Below are 17,653 nucleotides of genomic sequence, written 5' to 3'. Positions count from 1 at the left end.
AGACCAACTCATGTCACTGAATGTAATAATAGTTTTCAATTATACATACATATTGTACAGACACCAGTAAACAATACGGCATATTTGACTGTAACACATTTTTTTCTAGTTCACTATTTGTTCCAGCAAACTCTGTATACACATGTATAATATACATGATATTTTTAATGTTTTGAGAAATAATATGAAAAAAAAAATGCAAACGAAACAAGGCTGCAGTAATTTATTACACAAAGAAGGTTAATTATATATATAGATATATAGAAATATATTATATAGATATATAGATATATTATCATAGGAAATAACTTCGTTTTCTTACAGAAAACTGCGTCTGCAGATGTCGCCACTATATCCCAGGTTCGTAGGAACCAACACTTGAGGACCACACGATTTACTGTAATTGTTCTTCAGATAAATAGAAGTCACATTTGTCACCCCACTAAAATAGTCTCCTGACGAGTCTGTACCTAATATGTTCGTAACAAGGGTTACTTCAGTATCTAATATTAGATGTGTCTAATAGCCGTCCCCAATTTAACGATAATCGCATCAAAATGAAAAAATAGGAAATGTTTTGTTTAATGACGCACTCAACACATTTTATTTTACGGTTATATGGTGTCAGACCGCTTCGAAATGAAGCGATCGTGCATGTGCATCGCTTGAGGAACATAACGATGATTTCAGAATTTCAACTTGAAATCCATCGGTTGCGTGATTGCTTGTTGGTGTCATCGGATGATGCATGGCCACCCAACGAAGTGGGGGACGGACAATGGGACATAACAATGAAGAATGAAACGATAAGCGTGTACAGAACAGATAGTCTGGTCAGGATGCATCTTGTATAATGTCGTGCTGAAGTATCTCACAGATATAAATCGTCATCGTAGTCAGAAATCTCATAGCCCTGAAATGAAAATGAAAATAGTTCAAGAGCTAGGGGGTGTTTATTTAATCGAAAAGGTCCAAACAGTATGAGGATATTTTTTAATATCCTGATATATGTAGTTTATGGAATGGGGTTTATTAGTTGCAAAATTTAAACTAATTTGATGTGTTTAATAAACTGTTGAAATCTGCGCCATGCAGGAATTAGGGGTAGGGATAACTAAAATGTCTGTAGTTCAGTCAATATACCAGATAGAGCAATAAATGGCCCATTATATCAATGCTACTGGGGTCACTGAAATGCTCTTGGCATACCTAGAAATATACAACAAGAAACTGTTTTTAAAACGTGATGAATCACATTTTATAGAAGTAAGAGAGAAGCCTCACCGAAGAAAATGGCCCAATTTTAAGCATTGATAAAACAAAGTGGTGACCTTTTGACCTGTGTTGACCTGTACATCCATGATTACTTCTTGTTATCACCTTCAATTTGAGTGGTCATATATAATCATACCGTTAAAACTTTCAGATTTATATGGCATTATGTTTCCCATACCCTTAAATATAAGACCTTCCGATAAACTGTCATATGAAAATCATGCCATAATATATTTTATATCGGAACCAGTGAAGTTGTTTTCCTCGTCCATGTACACAGCAGTATACAAAAATGGTTTGAAAGATTTGGGGCCCAGATTTTAGACGCCGGTTCAAAATGGTGACCTTTTGGCATCTGCTGACCTAATTAAAATATTTACGTATATTTACGTTGTACGTATAGATAGTAGAGACCATTAGCGTTAATATAAGGGGTAATATATTGCTCTATCTAGAATACCGACTGAAATAAAGACATTTTAGTTATCCCTACACATAATTCCTCCATGGCACCTAATTCCTCCATGGCGCAGATTTCAACACTGTTATTAAAAACATCAAAATATTTTTTTTTAATCGGAATAGATTTGGCAACTAAGAAACCTCATTCCATAAACTACATATACCAGGGTATTAAAAAATACCCTCGGACCTTTTGGAACTTTTCGGTTAAATACCCCATCCCCCTCAGCTCTTGGACTTTTAACATACAAATTAGTCTCTATATTACTGACTTCTCCAAGTGTATTTATTAATATGTAAATACGCTATCGTTATCGTCCACATACCGTAGAAATATAGAACTAAACATGCACAGATCCATATAGAAACAAACATACATACACCATACATACATACAGACAGATAGACAGACATCAATAAATACATACTTATATACATACATGTAGTGACCGTTGTTGAATCATTCTGCAGTAACAGGGTCAATTGGCGTCCCCTAACTTTAGTACTGAATAACTCCGTAAAACAGAAATGTTCAGGTAATATTTTGTGTCATCTTTCAATACAAAAGATAGGTGTATCCATGGAGTATAAACAACAATACTGTGAATAGGCATGCATTTATCAAATGATTAAAACCACAGTTCTTTGGGGCCGGGTATCTAGCCTAAAATACCAAATGAACTTCAAGTTCCATCACATGGTAACTGTCCTGCTGCAACTAAGTGTGTTAACATGTTTTCTGTTTAAATCACATGATATTACCAGATACCTGCTCTCTCAAAGAAAATAAGCACCGTCAGATTGATAACCATGTGTGTGCATCTTAACCAAGAAGTCTGCTATATGGTTGTTATAACATATATATTTGAACTATACATTTGATAGAGTGGTCATAGTGCAGTGCACACCACACTCTGTGCCTTCAGTATTTAGTAATAGTTTTCCCAGAAATATTCTTTTTTGAAGTTCCTGGAAGGCAAACCTGTGCATGAGCAAGAATATATTCTGTCGCTTAATCACACGAAGAATCCTATTGCACATTGAACATTTCGTTTGAAGGTAAAATAGCATAAGTGTTCAGGACACGTATTCCGAAGTGACAATACTATTTCATAAATGGCTTGGTCACACGTCATACCAACTTTGTCTTACTCAACTTTCTTTGATATCCTAGACAGTAATTCAGTGATGTTGTCACAACCTCAGGATAAGTAGGCAATTTGAGGAATATTAGCTCAAATGCTTTGACTGTTGCTTAGGAATTAAAATAAAATAAAAACTGATTAATACACACTATGTCGAAGGTGTAAATTCCAAATCAGGACCACTTATAATCTATGTGAGAGCTATCTTCATTAAAAAAAGTTTTACAGTTAAAGTTTGTTTTATTTAACGACACCACTAGAACACATTAATCATGGGCTATTGGATGTCAAACATTTGGTAATTCCGACTCGTAGTCATTAGAGGAAACCCGCTACATGTTTTCTAATGCAGCAAGGGATCTTTTATATACACTTTTCAACATAATGGATCCACCGAGGTGGTTCGATCCTACGACGCAAACACGTCAAGCGAACACTCAACCGACTGGGCTCAATCCCGCCCCCTATCTTCATTAAATGCTATAAACTATCCAGGTAGTAAAATATGTGGCATCGGACTACCAGAGTAGAAGAGGGCGTGACAAAGTGAGTGGCAAGTGGAATAACCAATTTCAATACCCATATCACATTTGTCATCAGGTGTGTGTAACATGGAAATGTTCCCCCCATATTTTATTTTTTCATGAAAATCTAAGTTATTGTTTTCCTATTCAATAACTGGCTGAAAAATTAAATCATTTGAATTTGCTGATCAATAGCTACGCTATTGTGGTTACACTAAAACAAAGCTTCAGATATTTTAGATGATTAACTAAATATGAAATTTATTTCGGTTTGGGTTTGTTATTATGTATACCTAAAGAAAAGAGATATTAAGTTTAAAATCAACAAAATCATAGGTTTTGTCAATATTGATGAATATGAGAATGGTGTTCCCAACTGGAATGAAAAATGAGTTTAAAAATAAAATGTGTCACAATATATTCATCATACTATATTTAATAAACATTATTTATTTTTAATAATTGTATTTATGTCATATATATTATAGCTATGCATCTTTATGCTCACGTACAGACCAATAGATAAACAATTATTAAATTATAAAATTTTAATATTATCACAACCTGGAAATAAGAAAATGGCCACTGTAGAAATATGCAGTAGAAGAATAGGTTCCACGGCATTTTCCATGGCAGGTATGAGGTTAATATGTAAGAGAACAGCTTAATTTGTCAGTATTACAAAACAAATATATTAATTAAGAAAAGTAGAATTAAAAAGTTAAAACTTTCACGGCAAATGCCGTGGATAATTGACAAAACCACGGCAATTTCCACGACATTGCTGATTGGCGTGATCAATTGCCAGGGTTGTTATTATAATATTTATTTTTATCAGAGAAAACCTGCATTAAACAAAGAGGGTTAAAATGATATTAAAATGTTTTAAGTGTAAAGACTGCATAATGCATGGAAACTTGCTAATGATAATGCATGCAAAATATAGGAGGGGTTGTGTTGTGATATGTCACATGACCTGTAGGGGTGCTTTTGTGTTGATCCTCTTATCACATTTTATTCTGCATGAGATAAACTGACTGCATGCAAATCTGCTATAACATGTTATTTAAAATTTCATATTTATAGCTAAAAAACAAAACAAACGAGCATAATATTACATTTTTAACATATTAATAGCGACCAACTTGAAAAACGGCCGCATTTGGTAGTACACAATATTTTTAATTACTTTTAATTTTAAAATGCTCCCTGTAATATATGCTATGTGTGTGCTAAGTTTCATCGTAATATAAAAATAAATAATATTTTTTTTAGTCTAAAAATAATTACTATTCAGTTTATTATGTAAAAACATGCCTTCAGTTACTATGATAACTTTTTTTCGCAATAGAAATTGACTTGTAGACCAATCAATCCTTCGTGCAGAATATCTAAGCTATTTAAAAATACCAAAATAAAAAGTATAGCAGGAGTGTTCACCTTGAACCTGTTTTAGAGCACGTTTTCACGTGTGGCTCCCTGACTAAGAGGAGAATGCCCTTGTTTATATTCACACAAGTTGTCGCACTAATAAAATGTAAAATCATCTTCATAGAACAATTATCTACATCCGATTACGGTGAATATCTTGACACTTGACAGACCCTCACAGTTTGGGTGTCTGAACAATCTAAGATATCAAACAAAATGTGAATATTAGTTTTACAAAGTAATGTAAATATATTGGGATTCACATTAGTAGGTTAAATCATATGGGAAACAAAATAAATGGAAGTTCAAGAAAGGCTACATATCGTGACGGAGATGACGCTGAGATGGGACACCATGCTGATTTCAATAAATTTTAAATTGTAATCGGCCAGATAGATCACTGCTGCCATTATGATTATTTGCTAATCATACTAATCTACCTAGCTGATGAAGACAAAGAGAGACAAAAAGTAATAATATTTTAATTTTAATTGGACCTGAAATCTGCCAGTTACTGCAGAATGACTCTGTTACCCTTTATACTAATCACTTAAAGCAATATAAACGGTTTTCTTGCAACAGTTTTGAAATCCTGTCATGGACAGAACTCTCTGGCAAAATCGGAGGTTGTGCCCACGACAGGCGTACTTTGACAGTTCTCTGATGGAAGCATGCCAAAAATTACCCATATCCACAGTTTTGAAATTAAAAAGTTAAGACCAGACATTAGACCATGAAGAGTAATACGTAATTATAGCAATAAGATGTTATATTTTGATAAATGCCCCCATTTTGAGAAGTATCACCTCAACTCATTGTGTTCAGTGGGTCTCTGTGACCTAGAATACACTTGCAAACTTAGTTTCGTTCAGTGGGTCTCGGTGACCTAGAATACACTTGCAAACTTAGTTTCGTTCAGTGGGTCTCGGTGACCTAGAATACGCTTGCAAACTTCGCAAATTCCCCTTATTACTTTATTGGACTAGTAATATTCGTAGTATTCTTAAGTTTAGTTTTGCAACTACAAAAATGCATGATTTGCTTCACCGCAGCAATTTGTAGTAACTGTGGACATTCTGAATAGCACCCCAGCACGCCAAAGTTAAGGTTACAACATGAGTGTAAAAACTGTATTTGTTAAAATAAGGTAATATTGTCAATATATCATCGTTACTATTTTTGTTGTTGACAACTTACAATATGTCCTTTCTTGAAGTGCGAGTCGGATGCTTCGGGCCGTTCCAGCTGTACTTTGGGAACAACTGAAAAATATGGCTAACTTTGAGATAGGTAAAAAAAAAAAGTAAAACAGAAGAAGAAAGATAAAAAGTGGCTCCAGTTAGTACATTCACATTCGTGTAGTAGTCGTACAGACCTCGCACAGCAATGCAGACTCGCAAGGGCGATGTCATGTTGATTAAGACAGTTTAAAAGAGCTGTCAATTAGGCCTCCCAAATTTTTATTCTAGTCTTTTTCAAATTTTATTATTTTTCAAAACTTAGTTGTACGTGAACCAAACATGAGTCATTTTACATTCTAGAGTTTGAAATACTAGTAAATAACGTTTCTAATAAACAAACCTCTTCTCTCCCGTACATTCGCTGACTCCCCCACCCCCTCCCCCTTACACACAAAACGACCTACAAACAGACGCAAATAAATAAATAAGTTGGTTACCTTTCTTAATTGGCGGTCTTATGGGTACTGTTGCAGCGGCCCTGTAATGGGAGAATAACTGGTAGTATGGTTAAAATATGCTTAATGGTTGAAATGATTTCCAACAGTCAAACTTTTTTAATAATACAAATATTATTACAGTTTCCAAATCGTATCATGGCAGTTCTAGACACGCACCAATATATTTGTGTCAAGGCGATGGTATCACGTATCAGCCATTGTGAGAAGATTGTGCCATGACAACGTGGCTTCAATAATGACTACATGTTTTGTTTGTCAACATTTAGCGTTAAAACGATAAAAATGTAGGTGAAATTTGTTTTCACACAATGATACATTTATTGCAAACATATTTCTGAATGTTCGAACACTACATCTCTGTTTTTAAAAATATACTGACGGTCAAAAGAAAGTATATCGAGATATGTTTATGTGAAATCGAACATTTTACCACTAGTGCAGTTTGTGAACAGTCATGTACAAATCTGATGGTGATTATTGTGTATACAGTGTTCATATCTCGCCAAATGTTTATACTTTTGAAATACAGCACTTGTGTTTTGTGTCGTTTTTACTACTGGTACAACCTGATCGGTATACGTTTTTTTGATCGTCAGTATATATAAATGTGTTTAATGAACATTGCAAATCAATGAAGAAGTAGAAAATGAAAGTATTACGCACGAGAGGATGGTTTTCATGAGGAGCAAGGCGACGAGAAGCAGGCCAGTGGCCAACAAGCCGACGAGGACCCGCATGGCCCACAGCTCAGCCGAGTCGCTCGAACTACCTGTTGAAGGAAGGAAGGAAATGGTTTATTTAAAGACGCACTCAACATATTTTATTTATGGTTATATGGCGTCAGAATAATGGTTAAGGACCACACATATATTGAGAGAGGAAACTCCCACAGACAGGATAGTGCATACCACGGCCTTTGTTACACCAGTTGTGGAGCACTGGCTGGAACGAGAAATAGCCCAGTGGATTCACCCCGTCGGCCCTAGACCGACCGCGCATCAAACGAACGCTTTACCAATGGGCAACGTATCGCTCCCTGAACTACCTGTTGAAAACAAACCAATCTCCTGCAACTTTTAGCACCAGTTCTTACAATAGTCACATAGTTGTCTTCCTCACAGATTACGGGTACATAAAACTGTGTTGGACACATAGAGAACGTAACTCTTGGTATTCACGATATGTTTGACATCCAATAGCCGATGATCAATAAATCAATGTACACTAGTGGTGTTGTGTCGTTAAACAAAAACTTTAAACTTTTTTACGATATGTTATTTCCAGTATACTCCACTTTTTCTATGGAAGCAAATAAGGGCGCTAAAAACTGAAAACGTAAACTAGGATGTAGATCAATCATGAGTTTTACATTAAAAATAGGTCTATTACTACAATATGTATAGTCGGTATTATATTTGAATAAATATTAAAAGCCTATTTAGATAAAACATTATTTTTAACAAAATAGAAATAACCAAAGCTATTTAAAAAACAAAAGATAAGTTTGTCCCACCTTAGGCCAAACAAAATAAAGTTCTGGTATCTGGTCAGCGCGCACATCGATTTTGACCCTCGAGCGTCAACATTTTAAAATTTCTTGCGGTATGACGTCAATTTTTGCCGGTTTTTTCTTTCTTTTTGCTAGGACATAAAACCGCATTTGGAGCCAAAATGGTCTGTATGCTGGTTTGGACCATTAGGGCAATTCCATGACTCGAGGGACATGAGGGTAAACAATTAATTTCATCATTTCATTATACAAAGGGTCAAAATGTATTCACATGACATTCAGTTTGCAGAAAAACTAAAAAATCGTGTTAACATGTATGTTTTTCCTAATGGTTTTGACATAAACACATATTACATAATTTCAAAGCTAAAAACTACCCCAAAACCGGAATATTAAGCTTCTCAGTTTATGAGGTCAGGACCGTTACTTCAAAGAGTAAGGGCATTTAAAATATTCTATGAAGGTGGGAAACCAGACATTTGATTTAAAGCAGTGTGCACGGTCAGTGTAACATCTGTCACAAAACAAAATCAGAATTATTTAATTGAGAAGAAAACCTCAAAGGCTATATGAACATGACCTTTGTAATTCTCTTAGTACTAGTCAAGGTTAACTTTATAAATATGTTAGTCAGTCTTAAAATCAAGTGATTTGAATTTGAGAGAGAAAAGGAAACTGTAATATTTTTCACATGTAACGTCCATCACATATATGGGCGGATTCAGTAACGTCCATCATATTGCAGTGAGTTAGAAAAAAAGTCTTTATTATTATTTTAGTCATTCAACACCTTTAGAACGATTCTAGGGCATTTCCCCCAGGATATTTCCCTCTTACTACACCCCCCCCCCCCCGGACAATTCCCACTGGTAAATTTCCCCCAGTAAATCTCCCCCACCCAGTTTTGATATACGATGCATTTCCAATTTAAGAAAACAATATATAAATCCCTACTATTGCTATACGCAGCAGCAATCACCTTTATATGTATGTTTATGTATTGCTTGCTTGTGTTTTGTTTTTCCTGTACATGTATTGTATTTGTAATCTTGTTTATACAGATGAGCTATACAGCTCAATTTTAGTAAAGAATTGAATTGAAATTGCTATATACTAATACAGTAATAGAGAACCTTTGAAGTAGAAAAATTACTTTCTAAACCTCTTAATGTAAATGCCAGTTAAGGAATTACACTGAATTACACTGAACAAGATTAGATTAGCACTTTTGATATTATCTATTAAAAGCCAATGTTTGAAGTTGTTAATCCTTTTAGTTTGATTAGCAAGTAAGGAACTACATGATAGAAACAATCAAGGATGCTAAATTGTAAAATCGACCTAAGTATTAGTGTGAACTTACAAAATTACATTATGTTCTTGATACACACACCATGGAGCACGTTAAGTCCACCAGCGGTAAAGCGAAACTAATTCATGAGGGTTATATTAATATATTAATGTAAAGCAGAAATATCTTGCAGACATTTTTACCACTAATAATAGGGGGGCATGACCTAGGGGAGGAGGGGAATACCAGAGGGGAACTGACCGGAAAAAAATTACCGGGGGAGGAATGACGGTGTGTGTGTGTGTGTGTGCCCTGATACCCTGTAGAACAAAGGGTGTTTTACTAATGAGTTTTAGTAGATGGCAGCAACAGCATATTTTACACACAATTCTTTAATGTTTCATCTTTGTTCATTTCTAACTATTGTCAAGAAAAATCTATTTTAATTTCAGCAGACAACATACTAAAAATAAAGGTGTATATTCAAGTTTTATTGCAGTTCTGAAAACAATTGTCCAGACCCACGAAAATGATAGTGTACGGTATCACAAACACCACATATACTAACATGCCAATCCAAAATGTGACTGGCGCGTTGTTGAATACATGTATAACGACGAACTCTTTCCTGAAGTGGTAAAGCAGATTCGTGATGGGAATCAGAGTAAATGTCGCCTTTATGCATATAGATGGTACCACATGGAAATGACCATCGAAAGAGGACCCGACTTTCTGTGTTAGAGAGAAAACGCTGCCACCACCATTTGTGACCAAGATAAGGGTAGACTGAGGTGTGTGTGTGTGTGGGTGGGGGTGGGGTGGGGTGGGGGTGGGGGTGGGGGTGGGGGGGGGGGGTGAGTTTCCCCCATTTTGGTTAACCGTAGATTTTGATTCAAGGTCATAGTTACTTAATCGTAAATATGACTGAATCCATACCACATAATTCTAGCTACTACTGTGAACTGTATGAAATATTTCCATGCAATGGTAATCTACAAAATATATATCCGGATATGACATTGGTAGATTTGTAACTCAGTACAGGTGGGGTTTTGTTTTCAGAGGGGCGGATCTAGGGTTTTGTAAAGGGGTCACAACATTACAAAAATGGCAATTTTAATTTGTCAAAGGCAATAAGCCGAGCTCCCAAAATGTGCAAAATTTGTAAGGGAGTTCGAATATATGTTCCTTGAGAACTTTTGAATTAAACATACCCAGAGACGCGTTTTTAGCGCAGTATATTGGTGTATATTGTGGGCGATAATAACAAAGGGCACTTAAATTGGCGAGGCGGGCGGCGGGGCGGCATTGTCCCTGGAACCCCCGCCCACACACACACTGCATCCGCCAATGTGTAGATCCTTTTGTAACCATATTAAGGGTACGTGTTTGTCTTCAACATGACAGTTTTTTTTATGCATTTTACCTTTAAAATAATTGCAGGGTGTTGCATGATAGAAATAACTAAGATACATTGATGGATATTGATAAAGTTTGTGAAAGTTTAATCCAAATTCATCAAAATCCACAACATGATCGTCACCATGCATTAAAATGTTTTTATCATCACTGCAGATGATGATGTACTTCTTTTTATGAAGACAGAACTTCACTTTATATCGGTGGACAAAATGTAACATCCGTCACGTAACATCCGTCACACACAATTATATAATAATTTTCAGTATACTCATGTTTCAGAGATGAATAATGGTAATTGCTAGTTTCATGTAGCCAGGTAACCTTTACTTTAAGGGCAAACATTGATTTGTGCAATTTAAGGGTTTCACACAATTTGGAAATGAAGTTAGTTGGTTTTTACCCATGTCCTTTTAAAGTAACGTCCGTTACGCACATATTTTTTTATTACCCACCAAACCATTGATTTTCCTAGGCACTTTTGTATGTGGCACCAAATAGACATGGACATTGGCAAGTCTCATACACAAGACCAAGTTACTGGGGTTACCTCTCTAGCAATCAGGCAATTTGGAATGACCTCCAACCTCTCTGAATGTAAAGTCCGTCAATGTAGAATTGCCAATTAGCTTTCTTTAATTTCTCTCTAAAACAGGTAATGTTGTTCTGAATAAGTGGCATGGCTTGTTTTAAAAATACTTTTGGCCAAAGTTGAAGTGATAAAAATTGCCTTGTCTATATGGAAAATGAAAATGAAAATATTTAGGGTGCTAAAGCAAGGAAGGGGACACCATGGCCATTAAGGATAAACGAAGGCAGATGAGGACGTAAAAAACCTAATTATACCCACCTTTTCTTTGCAATCCATGAAAAAATAGCCGCATCGCCTCAATCAATAATGGGACTTTTATTTTTTACCTTTTGCAAGCAATAATTTAAGCACCATGCAGCAAATAATTGTAAAAACAGTTCCTTTTTTATTGATTGCTTCAAGACATAAATTCAATCAAGCAAATTGTAGCTATATACTTTGTTCTTATGGTATTTTGTGCTTCTACACTTGAAAATACTAAATAACGCGACTCGATAGTTACGTTGTTTTCGTTCATTGAGCGGGGTAGGCCGATTGTAAGCACGTGTGCAATTTTGATTGTATCAGTTATGTAGAATTGTTTGCATTGTTGGTTCAAGTAACAATTAAAAGATTTCTTCGGTTAATAATTATAATAAAATTACAAATCAGTTTTAAACTATACTAATACAAATATTATTAAGTACCGCGAATCACCATAGACCCATGCTACTTAATAGAGGGTACACTTTTCTTATACGGTGACTGTGACTGGGAAACATGAGATCGTGTTAGAAATGTTGAAAAACTGTGCCAATGAGGCAATGTCTGTTTCTACTAAACAAGACATTAAACCAACCATCTCAAATACAAGCTATAGGATAAACAAGACATTTAAGAAATCATGGAGGTACTTTTAAGTATGCTGTAAGCTAAGCACATGTTAAAAAGATAGCTGAGTAAGGGACCGTAACAAAAGTATATTGAAGCCAGAGAGACTAAGTCACTTAGTCTTGATTCTGACCCCCCACCCCCCTCAAAAAGACTAAATGGGCAGTTGACTTTGGCTTCATCCAAATTGACGTTACAGAACAAGGTTTGGAAAAGACCAAAGGAAGACAGTAGTAATATAAAAGATACAAAGAGTATTTATTCATGAATGCACATAGTGAAACAATGTTTTTAAACAGTGATATGAGGCCAACCAAGGCACTCTGAAAGGCTTTTTAACTATTAAACTATACATCCAATGACAATATGCCCATTGGTATCTTTCATCAGACGCCAATGACATAAGCTCCAAGTTGGCCTATTTCTCAAGTCATATTTTCCAGCAATTTAAGATAATTTATGCTTCTTTTCTCTTCTTTTTTGCTGTTGCAATTGCCGTTTTTCGGCTCTATTCCAGCGCTTGATGTGCAAGGTAGAGATTTTTTAAACAACTTGTATTGTTGTTAATATCTTGATGCAGAGTTGAGTTGTTCCTGTCAAGTCTCTTTTTGTTAATTAGAAGTTACAATATATCGTGAAATGTTTTTAATGCGGTTTATTGGGAGAAAAATATCACACCCACCCGCAACACGACGCCACACGCAAATTTCGATAAGTGAAAAAAGAGAAGTGACTCTTATTAAAGAAAATCATCCTAAACACGCTCAAGATGTATAACAACAATTGTTTGTTTGTTTTTTTTTTTGTTTGTTTCATTACTTTATTATTTATTAGTGTTACACATGATTGCCAAACCACTTGTCATACTAAGAGAGCCAACTCTTTACGATCGTTACAACGGCAAGACCTGTGTGGTACCAACATGGCCGTTATAACGAGAGTTGACTGTAATACATACCTAGCCACCTTGATATCCTGGTTTGCATGGGCAGTAGGTCGACAATAAATACCTTGGCCAGTGTTTTGAAGCCTTTTGGGTTGTGTTTGTATGATGATTTTCAAGTTCAAAGCAAATGAAGCCAAAAGTGACAAAATGACTAAATGAAGATGTTGAAATCGTAAACCCCCTCCCCCCCAGACTAAGTGACTTAGTCTCTCTGGCTTCAATATACTTTTGTTACGGTCCCTAAGGGGAACAAACTCTTTTTGATCATAAGTAATTGCTCTGGCGAAGTCAGAACATGTGCACACGAACGACCTATCTGAACTTCTCGTTCTGTCCCTACCTGTTGTAAACTTCAAATTAAACTGAAACATTCAACAAGTGTACACTTGCAAGTACATATACATGACAAGACTGTTAAATATGACATTGGTTTTGTAGTGTCTACCGAACACGGCGTACTAAACATCTACATCTACATGTGTGTTCTCAGATAAACTGAACTCTACCCGAAGCTGCGTCGTTTTCGTCCTGGATGTTGACGATGATGGTGCCGCTCGCAGTTCGCTGTACAGTGCCGCTGTCGACGGCGGCCACGACGATCTCGTAGTGCGTGATGCCGGTGTCGGCGTCCAGCCCCTTGGCGGTCATCAGCGCACCAGACGAGGAAATCATCAGGAACATGTCCTTCGCATCTTTTACTTTGGCTGTCAGGAAAACAAAACTCTTCTTGACACTTCAGTATATATTAGTTACGATATAGACAATACTAGTTAGCTGTTATATACGATTTATCTTCGAAGTTGTATTAATAATATATAACGAGAGAAAGCGAGTTCGATACGTCCATAAACATCGAGTTATAAGCTAAATTGTATATATATGTATATATTAATAGCAAAGAAATTTAAACATCTTTTCCAGCTAAAACCTATTTGCATTAGCACAGTCAAGCTAAAACTCGTAGTTTCGTTTTGACATGAATATCATCACCATGGAGCAGCCATGTAGATGCTTTTTAAATCGATTTCCAATATATCAGTCCAGTCAATCTAAGCCCAGAAATAGCCAATCCCATCATAAATTGTAACAAGGTTTCTCATTGAATTTATTATCAGAAAGATCTCTAGATTAACATGCTAAAAGATTAGAAAAATATATGTAGGTGAAGTTATTTTTTTTAGCATAAGTCCAAGATGGCTGCCATAAACCTTTATTTGACCATACCTTGATTTCAAATGTATATTTAGTACTGACTTTAAATGCTAACGTATGGTTTTCAAGATCAACAGACAACCAAACATATTATAAATTATCTGGGCTGTACCTTTGCCTAAAAATGCAAATAGCTGTAAAATACATATATTTGTAACCAAATTTCACGTATTATATCTGCTACGCCCTCGATCATTACACCCGTCACTCAACGGCCATAATAACCATGCTCTAACTAGACGAATTTCTCGTAAAAGAAAGTGGAACTATAACATAATAAGCTTTCAAATGAGCTATAATGTAGACGTATGTTACAAACCGAATGACTTTGGGGGGCATTAAACCGAAACAAAGTGGCCCTCGCCGCTCTAGTATAATAACTCGGCTGTATTTAGAAGATGAAGATGACTCTTAGGTTATTCAAAAAAAAAAAAAAAGTTTGTTTTATTTAACGACGCCGCTAGAGCACATTGATTTTTTATCTTATCATCGGCTATTGGACGTCAAACATATGGTCATTCTGACACTGTTTTTAGAGGAAACCCGCTGTCGCCACATAGGCTACTCTTTTTACGACAGGCAGCAAGGGATCTTTTATTTGCGCTTCCCACAGGCAGGATAGCACAAACCATGGCCTTTGTTGAACCAGTTATGGATCACTGGTCGGTGCAAGTGGTTTACACCTACCCATTGAGCCTTGCGGAGCACTCACTCAGGGTTTGGAGTCGGTATCTGGATTAAAAATCCCATGCCTCGACTGGGATCAAATGCTGCTTAATTATACATACTGTCTTTAAAATGCTCCTTAATGCTCTCGATTGTGTACTGTATTACCCCGTCGGCCCCTCTGTCCCGATCCGTGGCCGAGAACACGGTCACTTCCGTAGCAGGGAGAACAGTTTCACGGAGAACGACGGGCGGGAACGACTCGTTCACAAACGCTGGGGACTCCCACACAGGTGTGAATTCGTTCTTTGGAACGATCTGTGAACACACAGACAAACAATCTTAGAGGACAGATAAACATCGGTGAAAATTAACTAACAATTTATGAAACATAGATAGCAAACTGTGTAAAGTAGATAACAATTTGCTTAAAATAGACAATCTATAAAACATTTTAAAGCAATTTGTGAGAAAAGATAAAATCTGTGTCAATAGTTAACCTTGTGAGTAAATACGGTATAAACAACGGATTTTAAAATTGGGCAATTTATATAAAGCCGTTTTGTGAGATAGTTGCTGTGTGAGGCCTGGCGTTGTCATGTATGGCACTGCGTTGTGGCCATAACTGGAACGATGTGTGGCCATAGCCCTTTCATTCAACGTGGACCAGGTCAGTTCTTTTTTAATCCAAAACAATATATATCGCATGTCGTACCACTGGGTGTTTGACACCTTTCTGGCACATTCATACCTCACGTAGGCGGTTCCGTACCGGTCTGGTCGATGGCATTGGCCGATAGCATTGTTTCTCTGCGGTTCACTGAGACGTTAAACTGTTACAGAGGCCAGGCAAGCGAACAACTGTCGGTGTTCATATACGTGCAGACAACGCACGTGCAGTGGTGACATGGTTTGCACGTGGCTGCGGTTTTTTGCGAATATTCACATTTTGGAACTTTTACAGTAGCTGCGTTTTATCGAATGTAACCGTGGGAATGTGTTTGGGACATGCAATGACCTTATATTCACAAAGCATGAACCGGTAGGAAACATAAAATCGGAGTTATAACCCATTTGTACCCTTTTGCGTTTCTTTTTTTGAAGAGTATATATGGTGCTGGGGTCTTTCATTCATTCACTTTTTTTAAATTTAATATATAACAGTGGTAAATGGCAGTTTTTACCACATGATTATGTCTTTTATTCAAGCTGTATATATGTATTGCGTAATTTTTTGGTTTTATGACGTATATTAATTCTGGAGATAACATTTCTTGTAGTTTACTCAAAAATGGCCGTTTTCCCCACAAACGTCGAAAATAATACGCTGGGGCAGTGCTCTCGTCTCAAGTTCAAATTGCCAGAATATGCGTTGACCATATCAATCACCTCAACCCCGTTCCGTGCAGTTGTTGACATATTTCAAAAAAACTTTTTTATTGACATCCAACAGCCGATGATTAAAAAAATCAATGTGCTCTAGTGGTGTTGTTAAACTAAACAAACTTGTGGTAGACATTTTTTTCACGCCTGCGGTATGTTACCCCAAACGCTTAAAAAAAAACCCCCAAAAACCTATACATTTCCATTGGGTGTTTTAACAGATGACTTCGGAATTCCGAACTGCGCATGCTCAGAGTTCCGGAAACGGAGCTAGTCCAGCGTCAGTACATCCAAGAAATGTCTTATTTACGTTGAAAGTACATTGCCTTTCGAAAAGATTGTTTTGTAAATAAGACATGTATGTTGGTTAAATACTTGCGGGATGTACTTTGAATTTAATAAACCTATATGGATGAAATATGGATAACGTTTGTCTTTACCAGAATATTGCTAAATTTATTGATTAGTTTTTAAATTGTTGTTTGAAAATGGCTAATTTAGTGATTCAGATGCCAAAAAAGGCGTTTAAAGTAATCCAATTTTAAAATTTTCACGAGCATACCCCCAGAATTCCTCCCCCTTGACGTCTCAGGCGCTACGTCTTGCCTAATGCACACCCACCCACCCAACCACCCACGGGCATGCTCCCCGGATTATCTTGAATTAGAGATGTTTATAAACGCGTCTTCGGTTTAATTTAGTGTTGTATATTGTTGATGGCCCCCCTCCCCCCGATCGTCCAATGATTAGAGTTCAACGTACCGTGACTATTACCAAAACTGCCGTTGACAGAGCGCTGCCAGTGTCGGGCGAATCTTCCACCGATATTGTTAACGTGAATACGTCAACGCCGTCAGCCATTACGTCGTAGTCAATCTTTGACGCATCAGCAAACAGCTTCGTCCCGTCCATACTGAATTTGGGATCTACGTCGTCACCGTCGGTGATGTTAAGTTTGATTTTAGCATTATTGCCGTCGTCCTTGTCAACCACGTCGAAGTTAATGAGAAGTAAATCTGTAAGGAAACATGAAAGGCTGATATGGACTAGATGCGGCTTGTAGTTTGGTCATATACAACATAGAGGATTATTTCACTGCGGCAGTTTAGTCATATATAGTTAACTTTGACAGCCACTACAGAAATCATAAAAGTGATATCCGGTGAAAAGTCATATTTTTACTGTTTTAGCTACAGTGAAAATATAGAAATCGTATTTACTTTTTTTG

General features: G+C 36.5%; 1 protein-coding gene across 1 annotated transcript; it reads right to left on the bottom strand.

Annotated features, from left to right (window-relative positions):
• Window positions 1-229: 229 nt before the first annotated feature.
• Window positions 230-17,308, bottom strand: LOC121381945 (protocadherin Fat 4-like). Its single transcript, XM_041511373.1, has 7 exons — window positions 17,188-17,308; window positions 15,165-15,360; window positions 13,671-13,868; window positions 7,200-7,305; window positions 6,516-6,556; window positions 6,035-6,099; window positions 230-913 (listed from the first exon to the last, which is right to left on the bottom strand). Exons 1-7 carry the CDS (start codon window positions 17,284-17,286, stop codon window positions 872-874), a joined length of 747 nt encoding a protein of 248 aa, XP_041367307.1. The 5' UTR covers window positions 17,287-17,308; the 3' UTR covers window positions 230-871.
• Window positions 17,309-17,653: the final 345 nt, after the last annotated feature.

The sequence above is a fragment of the Gigantopelta aegis genome, chromosome 9, assembly GCF_016097555.1.
Source record: "Gigantopelta aegis isolate Gae_Host chromosome 9, Gae_host_genome, whole genome shotgun sequence".
NCBI classification, from domain to species: Eukaryota; Metazoa; Mollusca; class Gastropoda; order Neomphalida; family Peltospiridae; genus Gigantopelta; species Gigantopelta aegis.
Note: the sequence above shows the minus strand (reverse complement) of the source record. Positions and strands in the feature narration are given on the sequence as shown.

What these genes read in the sequence shown, in the direction of transcription:
- LOC121381945 (XM_041511373.1), bottom strand. Translation starts at nt 17,286, where the DNA reads ATGGCTGACGGCGTTGACGTATTCACGTTAACAATATCGGTGGAAGAT. An exon ending in TAAGGAGCATTTTAAAGACA is followed by an intron (nt 13,869 to 15,164) that starts GTATGTATAATT and finishes TTTTCCTGACAG; the next exon opens with CCAAAGTAAAAGATGCGAAG. An exon ending in CGAAAACGACGCAGCTTCGG is followed by an intron (nt 7,306 to 13,670) that starts GTAGAGTTCAGT and finishes TTCCTTCAACAG; the next exon opens with GTAGTTCGAGCGACTCGGCT.